General features: G+C 44.4%; 1 protein-coding gene across 1 annotated transcript in view; it reads left to right on the top strand.

Annotated features, from left to right (window-relative positions):
* Window positions 1-800: 800 nt before the first annotated feature.
* The window catches only part of LOC121183421 (ephrin-A2-like), a 57,084-nt gene continuing 35,459 nt past the window's right edge, over window positions 801-22,425 (top strand). The window contains exon 1 of the mRNA XM_041040486.1: window positions 801-1,466. Within this exon, the coding sequence (XP_040896420.1) occupies window positions 1,303-1,466 (164 nt within the window). The 5' untranslated portion in view covers window positions 801-1,302. The remainder of the gene's footprint in view (window positions 1,467-22,425) is intronic.

Here is a 22,425-nt window from a genome sequence, read left to right as displayed (position 1 = left end):
AGCCCAGTGGAGATGGCAAGAGAAAGAGGACATTATCTACAGAGGACATGATCTACGTGATTAATCAGACACAGATCATCAGCAGCTGGGTCGAGGCTGCAGAGTAACTGCACGGTGACAGCAGCACCAACACATGGAGGATGAACTCCACTCAACTTCACTTCTGATCACCAAAGTCAGTGCTGGACCTCGCTGATGCTGTAAAGGGACCGGATTCCTGCAGGAGGTTCTACATCTGGTGGACAGACTGAAACCAGGCAGAGCTGCACATTAATGAGCATGGAGTCATTGTCACACATGTGCAGCTGTCCACATACTTCTGGCCATGTGGCGTACTACTGATTCTTATTAGAGAGAGAGAGAGAGCGGAGGGAGGGAGAACACCGTGAGTCAGAAGCTCCGCCCAGCGGGACGCACCGGGAGCAGCAGAGAGGAGCTGCGCCGGTACACGCTGTAAACGCTCCTCCTGCAGCTCCAACAAACTTTGATTCGTGTTTTCTTTCTTCTTCGTTCGTCCAGTTTCGGACCGGGTCCGCTCTCTTCGGTTCGACTGTGCAGCGGGTTCAAAGAGAGAGAATCGGGAGCAGAGACCTGGAGACCCACAGACCCGCTCCTGATGCGGACTGACGGAGGAGTCCTGAACTTCCAGAGCGGCTGCAAACAAGCCGAAATCAGCGGGAAGGTTTTGGGAAAGCTGGCGTGGCTTCGCGGCGGAGCTCCGGTGAGCTGCGCGACGCTCTCAGCTCCTCCTCGGTGATACTTCAGAGTTTCTAAGACTCTTGAAGTGCTGAGCAGTTACATAAGAGACACAGAGAGGACAGAAATCCTGAGCGAGAGCTCCGGGAGTTTGAGCGGAGACTTATCCGGACTTTAACTCTGCGCGTAAACGTCGGACTGAGGAGGTTTAGTCCGCAGCAGAAGGCTGAACGCACATGGACGAACTGAGTCCGAGTGTGCAGGCGGTCCTGCTGCGGCGCTGATCTGGATCTGACTGAATGAAAATGAAACTTTTGGACAGCCGGGACTGGACTGGACTCGGGACCGTGGATTGCAATGAACTGACCGGTTTTTGAGGACCGGTGGTTGATGCTGGATAACGTAGATTCTTATCGCTCTGCCCGCCGGGAAACACTTCACCGCGCCAGCTACTGGTCCATGAATATTGAATATCGATCTCCTGCGTGGATCCGGACTGAATAAACCAACCTTTCACCCGGATCATCTGCGTGTTTGATGTGTTTCGGTTCTGGTTCTGGTTCCTGCGGGTCACAGCGCGCTCAGAGCTGAAGAGAAGAGACGCGGATGTTCGCCGGTACGCAGCGCGCCGCGCCGCCGCATATGGAGCGCGCCGGACGGCCGCCGCCGCTGCTGCTGCTCGGCCTGCTGCTCCGACTCTGCTCCGCTGTCACCGACGACCGCATCATCTCCGACCGGTACGCGGTCTACTGGAACAGCTCCAACCCCAGGTAAGACCCGGTCCCGAACCGGTGAGAGGGGGGAACGGGGTCGGCTGGAAGTTGGGGAGACAACTTCCAGCCTTCTGGGCTCTGGTCTGCGGGTCTCACACTCTGGGTTTGTGTGACATGGACCTTTAAACTAATCTAAACTCATTTAAACTGAAGTATGAAATAGTGTGAGGGACACTGAGGGAGTCCTTGTCTGGACGGATGGATCAGGATCAGCTTCAGTTAAACTAGGGCCCAGGTGCTTTTTTTATGTGACTGTGAGACAGATTAAACCCACAGGTCCATGTTAATATTCTCCCAGCATCCTTCACGACTGAGGCTCCAACATTAACAAGAAAAAAATCTGGAGACTGTGGAAACCAGATCTGAGTGAGCCACACATGTCATCAAAACCTGCGTAGGTGTTTTCCAACCTGTATACAATACAAAATATGTTTCCATCATCAGTGAAGGCAGCAAACTCGTTTTAGTGGAGGGGCCGAGCCTCAGGGGCCCCTCTGTAAGGCCCATACTGAAGCAGAGGTTTGATAAAGCATGATGATTATTGTGAAAATTAATGAGAATAAGTGAAGAATTTTCTCCATAAACACAAAAACAATCATTTCAGTTTTTTTTTAACTGAATCGTTTCCTCCATCAAACCATCGTCTGACTGAAGACTGAATTATTGGCATCTGTTTCAATAATCGATGAGTTTTTTTCAGTCAATTCAAAAGCAATATGTCCTCGATTCTCGGATTTCACTTTCTCCAGTCAGTCAGATTTACAGTGTCTGGACCGAACAATAATCAGCTGATTCGTCAGGGAATAACATTTGGGTTCATCGATAATGAAAACCACTAAATAAAAGCAGCTCCGTCCTGATCGGCCCGTGACCTCTGCTGTCACCAACGTGTCACTTCATATCAGTACTTACTGTACTCTGAGCCTGGCAGCAGAGTTAGCAGCTCACTGTCTTGTTCTCTGATTGGTCGGCTGGTGTCTGAACTGTCCAATAAGAAGCTGCGGTGTAGAGTCAGTTTACTGTAATGTGGCAGGTTTTTATGGTTTTATTTTGGCGGTCTCTGAGTTTTGGCCCCAAAGTGCATTTGACATAAAAAATATCTGTGAACACGAGTTTGGATAAAGTTCAGAAAACAGAGCGAGTCAACGAGACGCAGGGCTTTTCAGTCAAAGCTCGAAAACTACAGCCTCGGTGTGTGTGTGTTTGTGTGTGTGTGTGTATTCCCTACAATATTCCCATAATATTCCCACAATATTTCTATAATATTTGAAAAATATTTCTGGAATATTCCAGGTTGGAGCTGCTTTGTAGATCCTCTCTCTTCACAGATCTCAGGTTTAAAATGTGAAATGTATTTGTTTTATTTTTAATTGAAATTTTCACACACAGAAACATCAGCATCACAAGGTTTTTTGTTCTAGTTAATTTGAGGAAGGTCATGGTAATGAGTGAAAGCAGCAGAACAGAGCACTTTAACGTGATGTTACATTGAACACGGAATAAGTTTGAAGTGTCGCAGCCTCAGGTCACAGTGACGTGAGAACAGTTTGAGGATTGGCTGTTTGCTGAGTTAAAATCTGAGAATCTGAGAATCACAGACGATCACTCATCCATTTCTTTCTCACCACACACGAGCTCATTCATATTTTCATCCATTCATCGGTTCTTAGCTTTGTAGGAACTATGTGTGTGTGTGTGTGTGTGTGTGTGTGTGTGTGTGTGTGTGTAGATGATTCTTGCCTACATGTATCTGACAGCTGCAGTTTTCAGTCTTTGCTCCTTTCTGTTTTTTGACCTTTGACCTCTGATGATGGATCACCTGATGAACTTTATTACCACAGGGAAAAAAATATGTACAGTAAACAGTCCTCACATGGCCGACACACACTCACTGACACACACAGTACGAAATTAACTTAGCGTGAGTACAGCACAGTGTGCAGCAGAACACAGAGCTGTCTGTAACAGCACGGACGCAGCTTCATCTGCAGACTCATGTTGGTAAGAGTGTGTGTGCACATGCAGCCCCTGTGTTACAGAGCTCAGCGGCTGGTGGGGGGCCTGAGGACGTGGTCCTGAGGACGTGGTCCTGATGGACCAGGTTTCACCATAACCGTAAATCTCCAGAAACAACCACACAACTGTCCTTAGCTAAAACAACCTCACAGTGATGTGTGTTAAATCTGCACTTTACCCGATCACTGATTCACAGAGACATCCATGACGGACAAACACACACACAGAGGCGAAACACACACTGAGCAGACTTCTCGCTCGGTGGACGCACGTGGGCGAGGTCAGCCAAACCCACGTTTTTCTTTCTTTTTCACTTCTGCCTCGTTCATAACATTTTTCTCTGTGTGATGATAACATGTGGAAGGCGTGACGCCGTCTGATTTGGTCTCTTCGCTGTCAGGCTGTTTTTTTAGAACAGAACTTCCTGCTGCTCGTAGCATCGTCATGTTTCACAGCAGCTTTATTCGTATGTTTCCTTCGGTCCTGTGGGCCGACAGGAGATGAGCAGCAGATGAACACAGCAGAGTGGATGGTGTGGTTACCAGGGAAGCTGTGTGGCTGATTGTGTAAATCCTCTGCTGCAGAATTTTCTTTTCTGCAAATTTGACTTTGTTGTTTTTTTTTTTCTTTTGACTCATTGAACCTGAAGAGAAAATGTACTGAAACGTTTCCATGTATGAAAAAAATTATTCAAACACTACGGAATAGAGCCACAAAGCGTTTGCGTTTTTTTTTTTTTTTTTTTTTTACATAAATCAGATTTTTTTACTCTAAATCTGTTTTTACGTCCCCTTCACAGGAGGGTGGGACTGTGAGTGTAGATTGTGAGTCTTTTGTCTTGGAGACCTGGCAGCTGAGACGTGGACCATATGATGCTAATGTCTCTGCTTTGTTGAATGTGGTACGCTCTCTCTGCCCTGAACCTCTGTCTTTCTCTTTGAGGTGAATTTCTGAAGGAAAATGAAACAAAATTGAATTGAGTGAATATTTGTTTTTTAAATGTTAGAAGAAGAAGAAGAAGAAGTCGTCTTGGTCTTTGGTCCCTGCTCAGGGTTTAAGCCGCTCACAGCAGGAGAGCAGCTGGTTTCCACCTGGTTTCACTGAATGTTCCTGCAGCAGCTTGAGTTTGACTCATTATCATCGTTTATTCTTTCATATCACTCTTTCAAATAATCGATTCATTTAACTTCAACGTGCTGCAAAAGTGGAGGAAACTGAAAATAAAAAAAAACTAAAGTAATAAAATCCCATTAGCTGCGTTCTGACTGTGGCTCAGCTCCTCCTCCATCACACACTCCAATCATTCTTGTGTGTGGGTTCATTTGTGCTGTTTTTTTATAAATGCAAATTTTTATTTTGAAATACACTCAGTGTCCTGTTTATTTTCTGTCAGTAAAAAAAAAATCCTCTGTTTGCAGGATGAACTACTGGTTTTTGCCCCCTTATCCCAAATTTATGTCAGCAGCTTAAAGGTCAGAGTTAAACTGCTCTACGTTTAAAAAAACAAAAAAAAACAAAACCAAAAAACGTTTAGGTTACCAAAGTAAAGAACCCTGTGAATATGATAGAAACCTTTTTCAGGGATGAAGAAACGATTCGTACGATGAGCCAACGTCAGCTGAGGACTTCAAACCCTCTGCCTGTACAAAGGCAGTGATAGGACAGTGTGTGTTACTGCAGCCTCTGATGCTACAGCAAGATCAGGACCCAGAACATCAAAAGACCAGGACCAGATGGTGGCTTCACATGATGAAGACCTGCACAGTCTCGAGACCCGAACCCCGTAGAGCTGGTCTGAGATGAACTGCACTGAAGGTGAAAGCAAAGCCACCTGTACAGCGGTGTTGGCTGAGCCTTCTGCACAATGTTTGGTTTCAATATAACACCATGGCTCAGAGATTTAATGTCAGAAACACTGACAAATGTCTGTTATTCAGCCTGACTTAATGATATAAATACCATGGACAAAATAATAGAAAGACCCCTGTGAAACAGTTTGAATGAAAGTGAACATTATTAACATTATATATTTTATCCCAGTGGGATGAGAGCGGCTCATTTTAACGAGGTGTCGCTGATGAACTGGACTTGACCGAGGCTTTAACGCAGTGAATTAAACAGATCCACTTCATGTGAACACGAAGACGAAGATCGAACTGGATCCAAAGAGCGCCTGCAAACACCTGAGCCGATCTTCTTCTTCTTTCTCACCCTCTCTCCTGAACAGCTGTCCTTCCTGAGAGTAACTTTTCCCTCCACTCGTGGATAAAACGACAGGAAACCTCTCAGTCACTGAAAATCTGAAGTTTGAGACGTTAATTAAACTGTGAACCTGTGAAGGTTCACGTCATCTGAATCTGGATGCAGAGCTCACCTGCGGTGCTCGTCCTCGGCTGACCTCCTCTTACTCGGCTCAGTGATCGGTGGACTGACAGAAATGATGATGGATTTTAATCGAACAAAGACCTGAATCCTTCGCTGCTCTGACGTCTTCTGTCACTTTAGGTGCTGAGAAAGTTTGATGAGAAATTTTTCTTCTTTGCGTCTAAAATTTACAGAAAATATAAAAGGGCCTTTTTTTTTAGCCTTTTCTGTTGTGAGGTCAGAATTTTGGGGGCCGTGTTTTTGGTGGTGGGGGGACTTGGCCTCTCTGAAACACTGTTTATGGCTCTGATCTCTGCACTTTATTCTGTTTTCCTGTTTTCGTGTGAGCCGCCTAACAAGTAAATTTCCCTATCGATTTATCGATCTATCTATTGTCACGGCTGGAGTTTTTGTATTTTTTCTATCCGTCAATCGATCAGTGGCGTCTTCGAACAGGAAACCTGAGGATCTGGAGAATGAGCGGAGCTTTTGATTGAAACCTGTCGATTAAATATTTGACCAGTGTCTGATCAAGGCAGGAAACCTCTTATGGCTTCGGTTCAGTTTCACTGACTGACGCAGGGTTTTGTTGACTTCTTGTCTTTTTGAAGTATCTGTGGGCTGAAGAATATGTAAGAATAACATCGGCTGACATATTTAAGAAAAGCTGAAAGTGGTATCTGAAGACAGAGGAGACAGGAGTCATTTATTTGTTACTGCAGCTAATCTCAGGATGTTCCTGCCTTCCAGCCGAAATCATTAGCTGATTCATTGGTCGACTCCCAGTTAATCATTTCAGTCATCAATCAGTAAAATAACAACTGAAGTAAAAGCAGCACAGTGACCTATAACCTGAACTCCCAGTAATCTGAAGTTGTGTCAGGACGTCATCGTCTTCATTCATTCTCCTGAAGGAATCACAGTGATCTGAATGGTAGGTTTTGTCCCCGTCGTGTTGCCGTAGCCTCTTTAAAAACCGTCCTGTTGTGTTGTTTCTGCTGAGCTGCAGGATTTCTCGGCTGTGTCTCTGCAGACTGAAGCTCTTTGTGTCGTCTCCTGTAGCTTGCTGTCAGCAGACTCTGTGCTCAGGCTGATCTCAGACCTGCTGCTGTGTGGAGGTCAAATATAACATTTTTTAGTTGTGACTGGACTCTTTACTTTCAGTAAATGAAATTATGAGATAATGAAGTGTTCCTCTGGCTGTGGTGTCCCAAAGCCAAAACCCCAAACACAAAACCCCAAAAATGTTAACTTCATTACGGTTTCCTCAAAGCAAACAGCTCCAGAAAAAAAAGTGAAGACTCAGAGAGTCTGAAGCGATGAGGAACTCCTGATGGATTTAATAAAAACCAACGTGTGAGTCGGACAAACAGCGGAAAACATGAGTTCATCCTGAATGAATCCACTTCAGACTGATTCATCATCCACAGCAGCTCTGAAGGAACCAGACTGAAAAAGCTGAAACGGACTCGGGTGGTTGGTCTGTCGAGGCTTTATCTTATAGTTTGTTGTTGTGGAACATTAGGGGACTATGTCCTGTAGTGTGTGTGTTTGTGTGTGCCTCTTGTATGAACAGTGATTTGCAGAATGGTGTGTGAGGACTTTAAACTTGGCAGCTGTGGCTCGGCAGGTGTAGCAGGTCGTCCACTCACAGAGCCGGTGGTTCGATTCCCAGCTCCTCCACCAAGTGTCCTTGAGTCACTATCAACACTACCTGCAGTACTGTTGGGGAAGATGCAGGGCTTTAACGTGGTCTCTGCTTCGTGACAGGATCCTGAGACCCGTCTGTGTCACAGTGTAGCTTCAGAGATGGTGCTGTCTTCACTTTTGTTAGAGCTACTGAGTGAAATAGTTGGAAGAGTTGTGGTGCCAAAGTGTAGAGATTGCCCAGAGGACGGGGATGGACCCTGAGCCTGAGGTCTCGGTCATGGACCACGTGGGCATGTTTCTGCTTGTGGAACCTGTGTGGAACATTGTGTGGTTTGCTGGATCTTATACTGTGTTCACTGTTGCAGGTCATGGATAGCATGTGGTATTTTGAACTCTGTCAATGTGTCTCCTGGAGGAGATGCAGGTTCAGTCCTCAGAAAGACTCACTTTGATTGGCTGCGGACTTCAAAGAGGGTGGAGCCTGTTTTAAGTGGACGGACCGGTTCCGCTGGAACCAAATCAGAGCTGGAAGAATATGAGACATGAGACGTGAGGGAACAGTCACTGGGGTCAAAGGTCTGAGTCCTGTCTTGTGGTCCAGAGCTGAGACGCGACTCAGAGGTTCCGTGTCAGCTACTCTCAGGAGGGACAAATTCACTTTTTAAAATTCAGCGTCATCCTCACCTGTGTATCACCTCTTCATCACTGGTTAATCCTGGTTAATCAGATGGATGGATTAAGCAGCTCGTTAGCCACCCCACCCACCCACTGTCCTTCGGTTTGTCCTGTGTCTGTCCACCTCTCTGTTCGTCTCTCCTCCTGACTCTCTGTGCTGCTGGGGGAGAAAATGGCGGATGGTTTTCGTTCAGAGTTAAAAACACAGCTGCAGCCGCCATTTTGTTCTGCCTCGGAGGTCACACCCCCTCCCCTCCTTCATCCCACTAACCCCCCCCCCCCCAAAACCTTCACCCAGACCTGCACGAAGAGCAGCCGGGCGTCGCCTCAGACACACGGACGGTTACAGAACAGACACGGATGAAATGAAATTTCCTGAAACGTACAGAACAGTCCGAACACAGGAGGCGAGCGGCTCTGTTATTAACATCATCATCATCATCATCAATATTTCACAGATTCAGAAACAAACAAAAGTTGAGTTTCCGTCGTCGTCTCCAGAGGAAATGATCTGACTGCCACACTGATCCGTCTTTTCTCTCACATTCTCTTTTCAAAACAGTTTTTCTTAAATTCAGTTTTTTCCCTGTAGATTTCTTGCGTATTATTATTCTTTTTTTTTTTTATCCTGTGTACGAGACAGATTCGGAGTCTCTGGAAACCTTTTTAAATTTAAAATTTAAAATAAGAATTTAAAATAAAGTTCTGTGAGTTCGAACACTGATGAGGTTTCAGATAAAGGTGACAGAATCAGATCCCTCGAGCTGTTTTTATCCCGAAACGTAATAATTATTTCTAAACTTTTAGTTCATCTGTAGTTTGTACTTCCCGTCGTAATCTTTAGAAAACTTTTCTGAATCTTTTCATCGCGCAGATGAAACTGTTCGCCGTCTGTGTCTCACAGCCTCCACTCGTTGAATCTGTAAAATTAGGTGAAATATGTTCGACTTATAAATTCTCCAAAAGTAAAACAATAAAACCTGAAGCCGTTTAAAGCACACTTTCCTCCTCAGGGTCTTTATATTTTCTCAGTATAAAAACAAACACAGTCCTCTTTGTTTTCAGACACAGTGACATTCGTCACACAGTTTGTGTCAGTTTGTCATTTTACCAGTTGATTGTCAGTGTCTTTGTCAGTTTGAGCTGATGAACATGACGATTGTCTGCATGCAGGTCTTGGATTTAGTTTTTTGGGTTAGCTGTAAACCTTTCACTGAGCCGATGTTTAAACTCCAGATCTCACACGGTACGACCACAATGTTGTGAGAATGTGAAACACAGACTGTGACCTCTGCTCAGACGGTTTGAAGTCTCTGAGGTGATTTTCATAGAAACAGAGAGAGACACCTGGAAGAAAGGACATTCATCTGAAACATTTCATCAGACTGTGAAACTTGTATTAAGTGTGTTAGTAAGTGTGTAAGTGTGTATTAGTGTTTGAAAAGTGAAATAACACTGGAGTGGTCCTTAATCCCACACGGTGTGATTCACGGAGAATGTGGATGAAAAACTTTGTGTTCTTTGTACGACAGGATCATGACGTGATGTGATGTGACAGCTCGTTTTCCACTTATTTACATTTAGTCTCAGATTTTTATGCATTTAGTTGATTGAAGGATCACACGATTGATCACATGATGCTCTGCAGGTTGACAGGAAGAGAACGTCAGGTAACGTGCAGTCAAATCCTTCCACTGGTTCTTATTGTTGGTCTGTGAGTGAGTCTGTGTGTAAACATAATTTATAGTTAATGAGCTGTTTGGCTTGTTTTTTTAAAAAAAAAAAACGTAATCTGAAAAAGTGCTTTTTATTGTTGGTTGTTGTTATTCTTGGAAACTGTCCGTGTTTCTGTGGATGGATGTGTTTCTGTCAGCAGTGACGGGAGCTCGTTCTCTGGGTGTTTTTGTCGGTAGGATGGACCAATGGCGCGGCAGCGTGGCGTCAGCAGGGAGAGGTTTCTGTCAGAGCCGCTCCTCCAGTTATTTTTATATTCTCTCCTCCTCGTGTCTCAGCACTTCATCATGCTTTCTGCTCCCCGCTCATGCATTTTAATGCCTGACCCACATTTCATTGGATCTGTGCGTGCATGTGCACATACACACACACACACCCCCCACACACGCACACACACTCACACACACACGCATGCCAGGGAAACTTTGAAGTCCTGGCTCGAGCACACAGAGCAGGAGGAGGAGGGTGAAAAGCTGCAACCTTTCACTGTTTTCTGATGAAATTTGGCCTGAAAAGCAGCATAAAGAGTGGAGCAGGTCAGATCAGGAGACGGGATCAGAAACACTGCATCCAAAACTCTCTGAAGATTTTAGTTTGAGCTTTATTTCTGTTTCTCTGCAGCAGCTGCAGAAACCACACTCTCATTTAAAGGAGCAGGTAAATCCTCTCGTTCTCTGAAGAAAATTTCCAGTTTCATCTGTGTGTCACTGCATAGTCAGGTCCAGGGTGTGTTTAGCCTAGCTTAGCACAAAGACTGGAAGCAGGGGGAAACTGTTAGCGAAAAAGTCCACCTCACTTCTCCACGTCTGTCTCACTCTGTCAGTTTTCAGCACGCTGTGCTGTTTTCACCATCAACCTAAAATCAAATCAGCCAAACGGAGATTATTTCAACCTGTTTCCTGAAGAAATCAGCTTTGTTCATTTTCAGGAATCAAATGGGATTTTATTAAAACCTCAGGACACTGATGTCAAATGTTCCTGGATGAAGGAAAACGACTTAAAATGGACATTTACTGAATGTAGTTCTGTACACGGCCAGTGTTTTGAAATGATCACAAATGAATAATCTGTTCATGTGGTAATGACAAGTGCAACTGTTGTCTCCAAACACACAGAGCTCTGCACCTGTATGTCCCAGAAAGGCAGACGTGAAGTCTCTTCCTCAGTCTTTTGCTGCGTAACATTTTTACTTGTAAAGCTTCTTATTTCCCTGCTGTGTGTAACTGCACAAAGAGACTCTGTCTAATGTTCACCCTCTGAGATTTAAGTCAGTGATTTGAAATAAATCATAAATGATTTTCCCTGATCCGGCAAAAATTGTATTTAAATACAGTAAAAGTCTTTTTTTTTTTTTCGTCACCATATAATAATAAGTTAAATCAGTTACACACCTGGAAAGTTTGGTTGCTATATTCTTCACGGTTGTGATGCTATCGTGGTGACACACACACACACACACACACACACACACACACACACACACACACACACACACACACTCACTCACTCACACACACACACACACACACACACTCACTCACACACACACACACACACACAGAATGAACTGTGGTGATTTTTTAAATAATTCAATCAAAAATCAGATAATGAAAAGTGCTTCCCTCCATTTTTAAGGCAGGCTGTGAAACAGAAAAACGGCTCTGAATGTACACTAACAATCTGAACTTTTATTCTGTATTATTTGATTTGGTTTGATTCTCCTCTGCTGCTAACCTGCAGACAGATGTTGTTTTCCACTTTGTTTTAGCAAATTAAAGTGTGTTTTTTTTAACGACAGTAAACAGTAAAATCTGTACAAATGAAAGAATCAGAGCAAGACATGAAAATGTAGAAATCATATATCAACATAATATATCGTACATGTAAAACTAATATAAATAAAATGAAAGCGTTGACGATTGCTGCAGGATTGGTGAGAAGCATCAGCCTCCCTGGTTTCAGGCCCGTGAGCTGGACTGGGCTCCAGCCTGTGAGACTGATGACGGCTTGTCATTTTTCAGAGAAAAAAAAGAAATCCTGTGCATTGTTGTTGGAATCATGTTTTATTGATTCCATCATTAAATCAGAGCTCATAGCCAGTTTCTGGATGAATGACGATGGCAGCGAGTGACACACTGAAGGAGTCTGCAGGAGGAATAAATTCATCTTCATATTCAGACGGTACATCTGTTCTGTGAGTGACTTTGTATTCACCTTTATGAAACAGAGGGAACCATCTGATCAGATGATTTCATGTAGTTAATATCTTTATGACTCTGAAGAAGAAGAAGATGCTGTTGGTTGTTTAGATTTCGTAGTTATACATACTGATGTATTAATTGAATAAATCTTTTTTTTTTCTTAGCAAGCTTTTCTCTTTGATGCAGTAAATGGGTTTAAACAGATTTAAATGTTAATTATCTCAGAAAACTTTTTTCACATCAAATCAGATCCTCAGTGTGATCTGCTGCTTTTCTGCAGTTTCTTCTGAGCGTCAGTTCATCAAACAGGAACATGTGAGAAATTTCAGATTGAGAAACAGATGCAACATATTGGCCGACAGGAACTGATGTTTAACTCCTGATTCCAGTTTGTCTCTTTCAGTCAAAATGAAGGAAGTGTAACTGATCTGAGATCTGATCTGAACTGAACTGAACTGATCTGAGCTGAACAGCGTGCCTCTGTGGTTTAGATTGAGATTCGTGTTTCAGTGTCTGTTTTCACGGTGATTATACTTTCACATCCAGTCTCTTATCTCATGACATCATATCTTCCCTGCTGTAACAACACACACTTCCAACATGTATGTCAACTCAAACGTGCTGAACAGTCTACATACAACACTGCATCACTTCTACGTGGCTAAACGTGAAGTGTTTGTGACACTATAATGTGACTGCGGCTAGTGACATGATGTGATAGCATGACAGTGATGTGATGTTATGGTGTGACGCTGTGCCATGAAATAACAGGCCAGTGTGGCGGCATGACGTTACATGATGTGATGTTAAATTAAGGTGAGGTGATATGATGTAAGGTGATGGCGTGTTGTAACAGAGTGACAATTTAATGGCCTGTGTGACGTGATCTGTGATGTCACGGTATAATGTGACAGCGTGACATGACAACATGACATTGAGTGTGACTTGAGGTGAAAGCATGACACGATACGACACTGCGACGTGACAGCGTGATGTGAGAGCTTGGTTGGAGGTGAAAGAATGACGTCATGTGACGGCGTGAGGTATTGTGACGTCAATGTGATGTGAAAGTTAGACGCAATGAGACGGCACGACGTGACAGCGTAACCTGATACAGTACCACAGGTGGCTGCCGTTGCTATCCTAACCCGGTTCATTCCATCCTGTCTTCTGATTGGTCCATTGGGTCCACGGTGAGGGATCTTGAGGTTTCTGGAGCTTGGAGCAGATGGTGACCTCTGACCTTTCAGGCAGCTTGAGATTTGAGTAAGGGGAAAGAAAAACAGAGTAAGGTTACGTCGGCGAGCAGTGGACTGTCAGGACCGTCAGTCACATGCTCCCTGAAAGACTCTTTAAATTTTACTTTCTGTCTTTGGGGTGAAAAGGTGGACTGAAGTGAAGCAGCTGGACTGACATCCATCCTCCTGCAGCCAGAAACCCAGAGTAAAATCTGTTTTCTTTTCTCCCCTGAGCTTCCTCTGTTTCTGTCGTAGGCAAATAATCGAGTAGAATTAATAATTAAATTTAATAATAAATAATTGTTTCTTCACAAGTGACTTATACCGTCAAAGCTGACTGCTCGTGTAAAATTACACGTTTGATCCAGTTGCACGTGACTGAATAAAACTGTGCTTTTAAGTTTGGGATAAATTTGAAATATCTGGTGTTGCCATTAAAGTTGCTGCCGCAGCTTTTAATTTTTTTTTTTTTCTGGATCTGATTCTTTCGAATGTTTGTTTGTTTAACTTGGTTTTTATTTCTAACTCTGACGGAGAATCTTCACCCGACAACGACAAAAAACAAACAAGCAAACAAACAAACAAAAAAATCTGTTTTCTTTGGAATCAAAGTGACTGAAAACAAAGCTGCAGAGATCCGTCAGCTCTGAAGTCTCTGTGGAGTTTTGTTGATGGAGAAAAAAAAAAAACAAGTGCAGAAAGTTAGTTTGAGAAAATGTGGTTTTTAAATTGATCTGCTGGTGTTGGACCTTCTTCTGTGTGGATGTATGAACTGTTCCTTTATGCTCACTGGAGTCCATCTCAGTCAGCAGTTTCTGGTTTTGGGAGTTTGTGTTTATTTATGAGCACCGATTGATCAGCCACCAATCAGAATTGGCTGGTGAAAAATTCTTAAAGTGATCAGTGATCAACCAATGAATGGCCAGCTCATGTTCTTAATAGTTGACCGTGTGACATCTGCAGTAAATCTTCCGCCCAGTGTGAAACTGATCAGTTATTGATTTGTGTGTGTGACAGCATGGTTTGTATGGTGCTTCGTGAGCATTGAAACCTTCAGTTTATGAACATGTGGCAAAACACAGACAGAAAGTGAAGCTTTGTGAACTTTGTGAAATTAGATACAGAGATTTTCCATTTAAAAAAAATGAGATTTATGAAAACAAACACATTGCGGAAGAACCACTGTGGAAACTTTGACTCATGTCTGTTAAAAAGTGGCTGAAAAGAAAAGTTCACTGAACAGAACCAGTGAGCTCCCTGGGCCGTCTCAATGATCCAGTATCAGCTTTCCAAACGGTAAAAATGGGACTTTTTTGGCTGAAGTTCTGTGAAGCTGAGAGAGGGCGTTTGAGGACGCAAACACTGGGACGCAGAGAAGAGTTAAAATGAGTTCAGAGAGTCTAAAGTTTGAATAAAGGAGGTGAAGCGGCATCCAGAAATTCTTTGAAGTCTGACGCCTAAAGGTGCAATTCACAAAAAAAAAAAAACATACCGAGATGAACCAGCTGGAGAAAGAACAGAGTCTGATGGTGAACGACTACAGTTGGGTACTAACTGTGTATAAAGTGAGGTTTGATGTTCCTCAGTGGGACGAGGTGTCAGGAACAAAGCAGGAACTTTTCAGAACAACACACATCTGTGGTCAGTGATGTGAATCTAAACAGCCACATCTATTGGTTTCTATGGAAACCCACCTGCTGGTGGAGTAATGCGGCTCAGCTTGTTGTGACAAACTGCTGTTTTATTTTTCAGGCTCAACTATACAGGCAAACAGCAATTTTACCCCGGTGTGTCCTGAGACACGTCCTGAACACTTTTTCTGTCAGAGCGGTGTGTCTGAGTCAGAGAACGGAGTTCACTGACTTAATTATCACATCACACATACAGGTCTGTAGAAACGTTTTAGTCTGTTAAAGGAAAATGATGAGTGCAGTGAAGAGGAAAAAAATAAATCAGATCATTTCCTGTTACCAGACCAGATCTGCTGCAGGACCCTTCGTCCCTCTGGTCTCTGAAGATGGTTCTTTTTGACTCTGGCTGTGTGTTTTGGCTCGTTGTCCTGCTGCAGGGACTGATGATGGAGACGAACCTGAACATCTGACGAGCCTTAAACCTTTGCACAGTTCTGTGTGTGAAATAACTGAGGTCCAGAATTCCATCATTTTCAGGCAAGTAGCAAGCCTGAAGCTCTCTGATTGGATGTTTCTTGCAGCAAAGCTCTCTGGGACTTGACACTGACGCTGCAGTGAAACTGGTTTCTGTTCCCTGATTTCTTCTACGTTTTCTTTACATTGTGGTTTGATAAACATGACACCTGTGTTTGTGTTGCCCAGTCTGTACAAGTCTGAGAGACACACACCTGTGTGCGTTTGCTTATGTGCAGCCTGGAGACGAAGAATTGCAGCTTGAGACCAAAAAGGGTCTGACGGGACCTGCTAGGCCTGACGGGGTGTAACATCACATGGCATTCATTTGGTGGATGCTGTTGTTTAAAGTGAAGTAGAGTAAACTCACTGAGTCCAACAGCAGCGTCTCACAGTGTCCAACAGTCGCCCGACTGTCTGCTGGACACATGAGCAGGACTGATGCTGCAGGAGGACCGTGTGGTGTCAGAGGTTTGAGGTCCAGGTGTTGTCCCGTCAGATATTCAGTGTTTCTCTCAGCGCTGTGTTTACTCTGTGTGTTGGTGTGTGTTTTCAGTGTGTGTGTGAGGAGGTTTAAATAGGATTATCCTGCAGCTCAGGTGTTCCTCTAACAGGATTAGAGAGTCCTCCGGAGTATTCACAGTGGTGTTAACCTGAATTATCGACAGCTCAAAACAAAAGGTGTGTTTGTGGACGGAGCTGAGACACAGAGGGGAGCGATTCAGGGCAGGACACCTGGAGACTGGTGCCGTCTCTGGTCTGGATGAGTCCTTGAGGTGATTGAGACGCTGACAAACTACACACAGCATGGTGTTTCCTCCCTCGGTTTTCTGTCTCTTTGGGCTCCTTATTGGTCTGTTTGGATATGGGAGGAGCCTGAAGGTGAGCTCGAGGGCTGCAGGTCACAGATTCAGGTCCCGGCGGGGCAGACAATCAGCATGGTCCTGACCTGCTGCCAACGTGCCCTTTAGCAGGCTGCAGTATTTAACCCTGTTGATCCTCCTGTGGAGACTTTGCTGCCCACAGGGCTGAAACCTGCCGCACAACGGATTTATCTCCAGATAAACTGCTCACAGCCGCCGGGTTAGACTCTGAGACGGCACGAGATGACGAGTAAAATCTGAGTAAGTCATCCTGCTGATTCCATCAGGAATTCCTCAAAGTCCAAAGACGACATTTCCTTTTTTCCCTCCGTCACTGAGCACAGGCCCTGTCGTTATGTTAAAGGCAGAGTGAGACATGGGAGGGCAGTTAATTCAAAGATGAAGAAGAAATTGTCTTTCACGTAAACTCGTTGTATAAATACATTTACTTCTGTGTGATCAAAAATCTGGAGAAATCACGCATTTCTTTGGAAAAGATTTGTGTCTCTTTATTTTACAGGTCTCGTATTGTCCAGTAAATTCCCTGGAAACCTCATAATTGCTCTAAAATTATCAGGATCTTTCAAGAAAGTGTTAGTTGCTGCAGTTATTAAGAAGCTGCTCATTAAATTTGAGTTCAAAGAAAACGAGTTTCACAGACACAAAACAAAAACTGTTCATCCCCGATGAGAAAGAAAATTTTCCCGAGTCTCTTTATTTTCTGGTCTGAGGACACGAGGCAGAGATATGTTGTATATTTGTGGTGAAGCGTGTTTTATTTGTTGATCATCATCAGTCTGAAACAGTGTCAGCTATAATATTTACTGATTGATCTATAATTTATAATCTATAACGTACTCAGGTTGGACAGGAGGGTCCAGCTGTGAGCGAGGCTTCAGATCCACCCGCTGACCCGCACGCCGACTCAGCTGTTTTCACATTAACGTTTTAAAACATGTTCTCATTAAAATCTAAAACGTGCATTTTAATTTGTCTGTGACAGAGTCGACATTCAGCCGAAGCTCGAGCAGTAAACTAAACGGAATAAATCGGATTCGCTCTTCAGTGAATCTGTGCAGCTGCTCCTGTCGGCGGCAGATTTCATCTTATTCCTTCTGAATCTGTTTGACGCTGATGTGAAGGTGGAGTTTAATGAGGAGCGTTTGAATTGTGTGTGGTGACAGCCCAGCGGCTGTAAAATGGTGTTCAGAAATGATTTTGAAGCCTGTGGTTGTATATTATACACCACGCCAACCCCTCCTCCTGACCGAGGCTGCTCCTTCTGCCATCGTCTGAGGACAGACTGAAAACAGAAAACTATAGAACTCAGTGCTCAAAGACCCAGAACCAGTAAACACATGCGTTTAAACATTGTCGAGCCCATTGTGGCTTTAAACACACACTGGACACACACTGACTGATTATCACCTTAGACATGATAAAATGATTGAAAGAGTTTTCAGTTTCTTATCTCCACATCCATCAGTCACATATCGACAGGATCCTTCATCTGGAGTGGTCTCTGAGTCCACCTGATGACTCTCAGTCCAGTGTTTCCTCTCTTTTAGCTCTGCGTTTGTTCTCCACCAGCTGCTAAATGCTCCACCATGTTCACCAGCTGCTCTCTGACCGAGTCTGTCTGCTGTTTGCTGCTCAGCAGGTCGAGGACATAGGCTTTTTACAGATGTTTCTCTGAAAACAGCTGCTGCTGTGAGAGCTGAGAGAGTCAAGCAGAACAGTGTCCTGAACACAGAGCAGAAACCCAGATCCAGATCCATCTGAAACGTCTGAAACAGTTCAGCCTCTGAATATGATGTGAGGATGCTTGGGTTTGATGGAAAACACACACATGCACAAACACACACACACGCACGCACACACACACACAGAGCAGCTGAGTCTGCTGTGTTTCTGATGAGCTGTTCTGACCACACTGTAAAAAATAATGTGAAATTACTAAATTTAAAACCAAGCAAATGATCTGCCAGGCACACACTCACACACACTCATTCCAGTCTTACATTAGTTGTGAGGACACTCGTTGGTGTAACCCTGTGATGAGGGATGTGGTCGACAGCGTCATTGCGTCCGTGTGTTTGACCTGATAAAGTCTTGAGTCCAGGTTTCAGTATGAGGTACGGGTTCTCGTGGGGACAGAGTGTCAGCGGGTTAAATCTTGTTCTGAATTATAAATCAGATCTACAGCGGGACAGATCCACAGACAACCTGAAACATTCGCTCTGACCTGCTTCTGTTCTGGACGCTGCTAACTGGTTTTAACTGGAACTGACTGGTTGGAAGTGGCTCAGGCATGTTGTGACAAACAGAACTCGTCTGTGTTCACGTTAGGTGTGTTTCTTTATACTTTGAGCAGACCTCAGGTCAGTGTCTGTGCTGGTTTTGTCAGCGTCAGAGCACAAACTCTAATGTTTGCTGTTATTTATTATGAATGACCTGGAATTCCTGCTCGGAGACGACTCATGAATCATTGAGGACAGACCAATCAGAACAGCAGCCGCCGCGTTGTTTTTATTCTTCACGTCATCAGAGCTGAGAGCTTGTATCAAACGAACGTGGGAAATAAAAACTGATGATGTCAGTCAACACGTTTTATCAGGATTTGATTTAGACGTACTGTGATGGACATGTCCAACATGTCCCACATGCCCAGCAGCTCCAGATGGATCTGATATTTTCCTTCAGGCTCTCCATGTTCCTCCCAGCCTGAACAACATCACCTTCATTTACCGGATCTGTTGGAATATAACGAGGAAATGATCTCACATTGTACACAACACAAAACATTCACGGACAACTCATTTTCTCATTTCCAACATCTGCTGCAGCACCAGCTGACACAGAGTTTACCTGATGAGGACGGAAAGTCCAAACACCACAGTTACATTTGATAAATGACTTCATCGATTCAGCGTCGGCGTCTTTTTCTCTCCATGTTTCTCTTTAGACCAAATAAAGCTCTTGGTTGGGGTTCAGGACAGATGGAGGTCTTTATGGTTAAAGACAGAACATTGACTTGAAGCACAAGACGGGACACGTTAACTTTTTCTAAATGTCATCAGAACCTTGGGTCTGTCAACCATCAGTCTTCACTCCACAACTAAAACACACTTTATTTGTACATAAACCGGGTTTTTAGGCTGCAGTCGACATATTCTGACCCGTTATTTCCTGGTCCTACATCATCCGTCTCCTCCCTTCACTGCAGAAGATGAAGCTGCAAACGGAACCAGTTCTTTTTCTCCCTGTGCTTCATTAGTGTTTCCCTCAGGAGGCGTCTGTGGTTAATTAATCACCAAACCAGTCTCCTGGTTTTTATCGACCTTTTGATCTGTGATGGATGTTTCATTTCCGTCTCTGCTCGCGGCTCTCGGGGTCTTTACCCTCTGTGACTCTGGCGCTCAGGTTTATTTAAAAAAATCAGGTTTGTAAAAACTCTTAAACGGTCTGAGGCCTGTTGAGGCTTCAGGTTTTTCCTCAGTGAGATCAGACGTGAGTGGAGCGGAGCGAGCAGCCAGCCGGTGTTTTACGAGCGTCAGCGCGACGCTGAAATGCCCGGATTTGGTCTGAATTTAAATCTGACCTACTTTTCTTGTCATCAGAAAGCATGAATCTGTTTTTCTTCTCCTTCATCTGAGGGGGGAGGAGAGAGAGGAGGGGGGGAGACAGGAAACTCTGTAAGCGGACTTTTCCCCAGACAGAGGGAAGCACCAACAGATTTACACCAGGATGAAGCTTTTAGACTAAAAAGATTTCTATTTTTTCTTCTCTGAGCAGCTTTGGCTGCGTCTCCATCTCCGCCCTCAGCTGTCAGGCCTCTCCTTCTCCTCCTCTACTCGTTCCTTTTATTCATTCACAAACCTGACACAAACTAAATCTGCCTTTTCTCTGCCACTTTTTCTTCCACCTGAGCCGCAGCTCCTGCCGGCTGTGGCGGCGTTGTGTCGGCCGCGGCGCTGCAGCTCCAGAGTTAATGGGATTATGCAGATGGCAGCGCTCTTAAAGCGCCCATTTGAAGTGTTTAATGGAGATTATGGAAATGGTCGAGCGGCTCAGACCTTCGCTCGCTGAATGAAAAGACGACACAATGACAAGAAAGGAGCAGAGGAGCAGCTGCCGGGACGGGTCGGCCCGGGGAAGTCGGGGTGAAGGGTCGGCCGGATGATTGACAGCTCGATGCCTGGCTCTAAAGCACTTCAGTGGTGTGGGACACCGACCTGAGGACAGCGGGGGGCTGGTTGATGTGATATAATTTAGATGAACTCTGATCAGAAGCATTTATCTGCTCCATGTTTCAGAGCTGTAATTTAAACCTTTTCAAACCTTAATAAATATATGACTGTGAAATTTGAGTCGGACTCAGTTCTGGGTGTTTTCACAGACCTCGGTGTCTCTGGGCCCGTCTGAATGAAGGGAAACTGACTTGAATGTTTCTCTTGTTTGAACTAAATGAAGCCTTTTTTAAGTGCAGTTCTGCACAGAGACACACATGGTTGTGAGGCCTTTTGAGGGACATCCATCAGAGACTGGCAGAACCGGTCACGGATACGCAGAGCTTTCATTCCCTCTTGTGTTTCTCAGTTTGTTTTTTTGATCTCCTTTTGGTGGTGGTGAAGTTCAGGAAGCTTTGTTACATATTTTACTGCAGAAATTCTGGAGGAAATCCTTCCCAGTGAGGGTCTGGGCTCAGATCTCTGCCCTCTGTTCTGTTTGCCTTCTTCTTGTAAACCTGATCCTACTGAGACGGTAAACCCAGGCCTGAGTCTCCGTCTCCAAACTCTCAGTGATTATTCCTCCGTCATTTATTTTCTCTGTTCAGCGGCCTCTGTGTTTCTGTGCTCTGCAGATGTTTCTCTGCAGACCTCATTCATAAAAAATGCAGAGTGTTAATAATAAAACCTAATGTTTCTGGGCGTCGGGCGCTGAGTCGAGCAGTGAGGATAAACATGGCGGTAGAAGAAAAGAGGAACGCCGTCAGTGTTTCACGCTCTGATTACTGCGACGTCTTAACGAGGTTTACATGATGGAGGCTGAGCTGGCAGGTCCACACCAGGTCACCACACCCAACACACACACACAGACACACAGACACACAGACACACACACTCTCAGGCTGATTAAGTGTCCTCTGAATCTGTCTTTAAAGGACCAGGCTGCTGATCCTCATCAGCTGCTGGTTTCCCTTCATTTCTCTGAAAATCTTCCTGCAGAGACAAGTTACTCTCAGATTCAGGCTGGATTTATTTCACTGGTGGAGGGGGGGGCAGTGATTTTAATATTTCATCTGCTCGTCAGTGAATTTAATCCTGTGTATTTTTTCTCCTTCTCTCTAATGATTAGACACCCATCACCGCGGAAACATCTGGTAAAGAAGAGAGATTTGCGTAGCTTTTTTATTTAAAATTAAAGAAGTGTAATTTGCTGCAACAGAACAGAGTCAGTGTTGATGCTACAAAAGTCGAGCCCGACTGAGCCTTTCTGCTGGGGTGTCTGTGTCGGCCCCCACACTCCCCCGACTGAGTGCAGGGACTGAACCTGGTCTGAGCTCGGCCTGATCACAGCTGGATGAGGTTTTGTGTGTCGGTGCTTCCTTCAGTCTCTTGGTTATGGTCAGCTCACAAACCTTTATGAAGCTCTTCAATCCAAAACGTGTCCAAACGTTTGTCATCTTTGATCGATCCAGAACTGGTCCAGAACTGGTTGACTCCTGTCTGAATGACCTGTCTGCAGCTACATTTCTCTATTTGTACATAAACATCAGTTTCTGTTACTGACGATGGAAGAAGCAGAAACGCTTTGAACTGAAGTGATAAACGTACAATCAGATGGTAACACCCACATACACACCTCACCTCTCTCTCTCTCTCTCACACACACACACATACAGACTCCAGGCCCTGTCATCCTGTACAGGTTCATTCACAGGAAAGGAAACAAGGACAAGTGTATGAGGAGGAAAAGAAAGGAAACAGGAGGAGTGGTGTTTGGCCCTGGTTACTGTGATCCCTGCTCTCTGATTGGCTGACAGTGTGAAAGCTCTGTGATTGGTTGAT

The sequence above is a fragment of the Toxotes jaculatrix genome, chromosome 6, assembly GCF_017976425.1.
Source record: "Toxotes jaculatrix isolate fToxJac2 chromosome 6, fToxJac2.pri, whole genome shotgun sequence".
NCBI lineage: Eukaryota > Metazoa > Chordata > Actinopteri > Toxotidae > Toxotes > Toxotes jaculatrix.
This window is presented reverse-complemented; position numbering and strand designations above follow the sequence as displayed.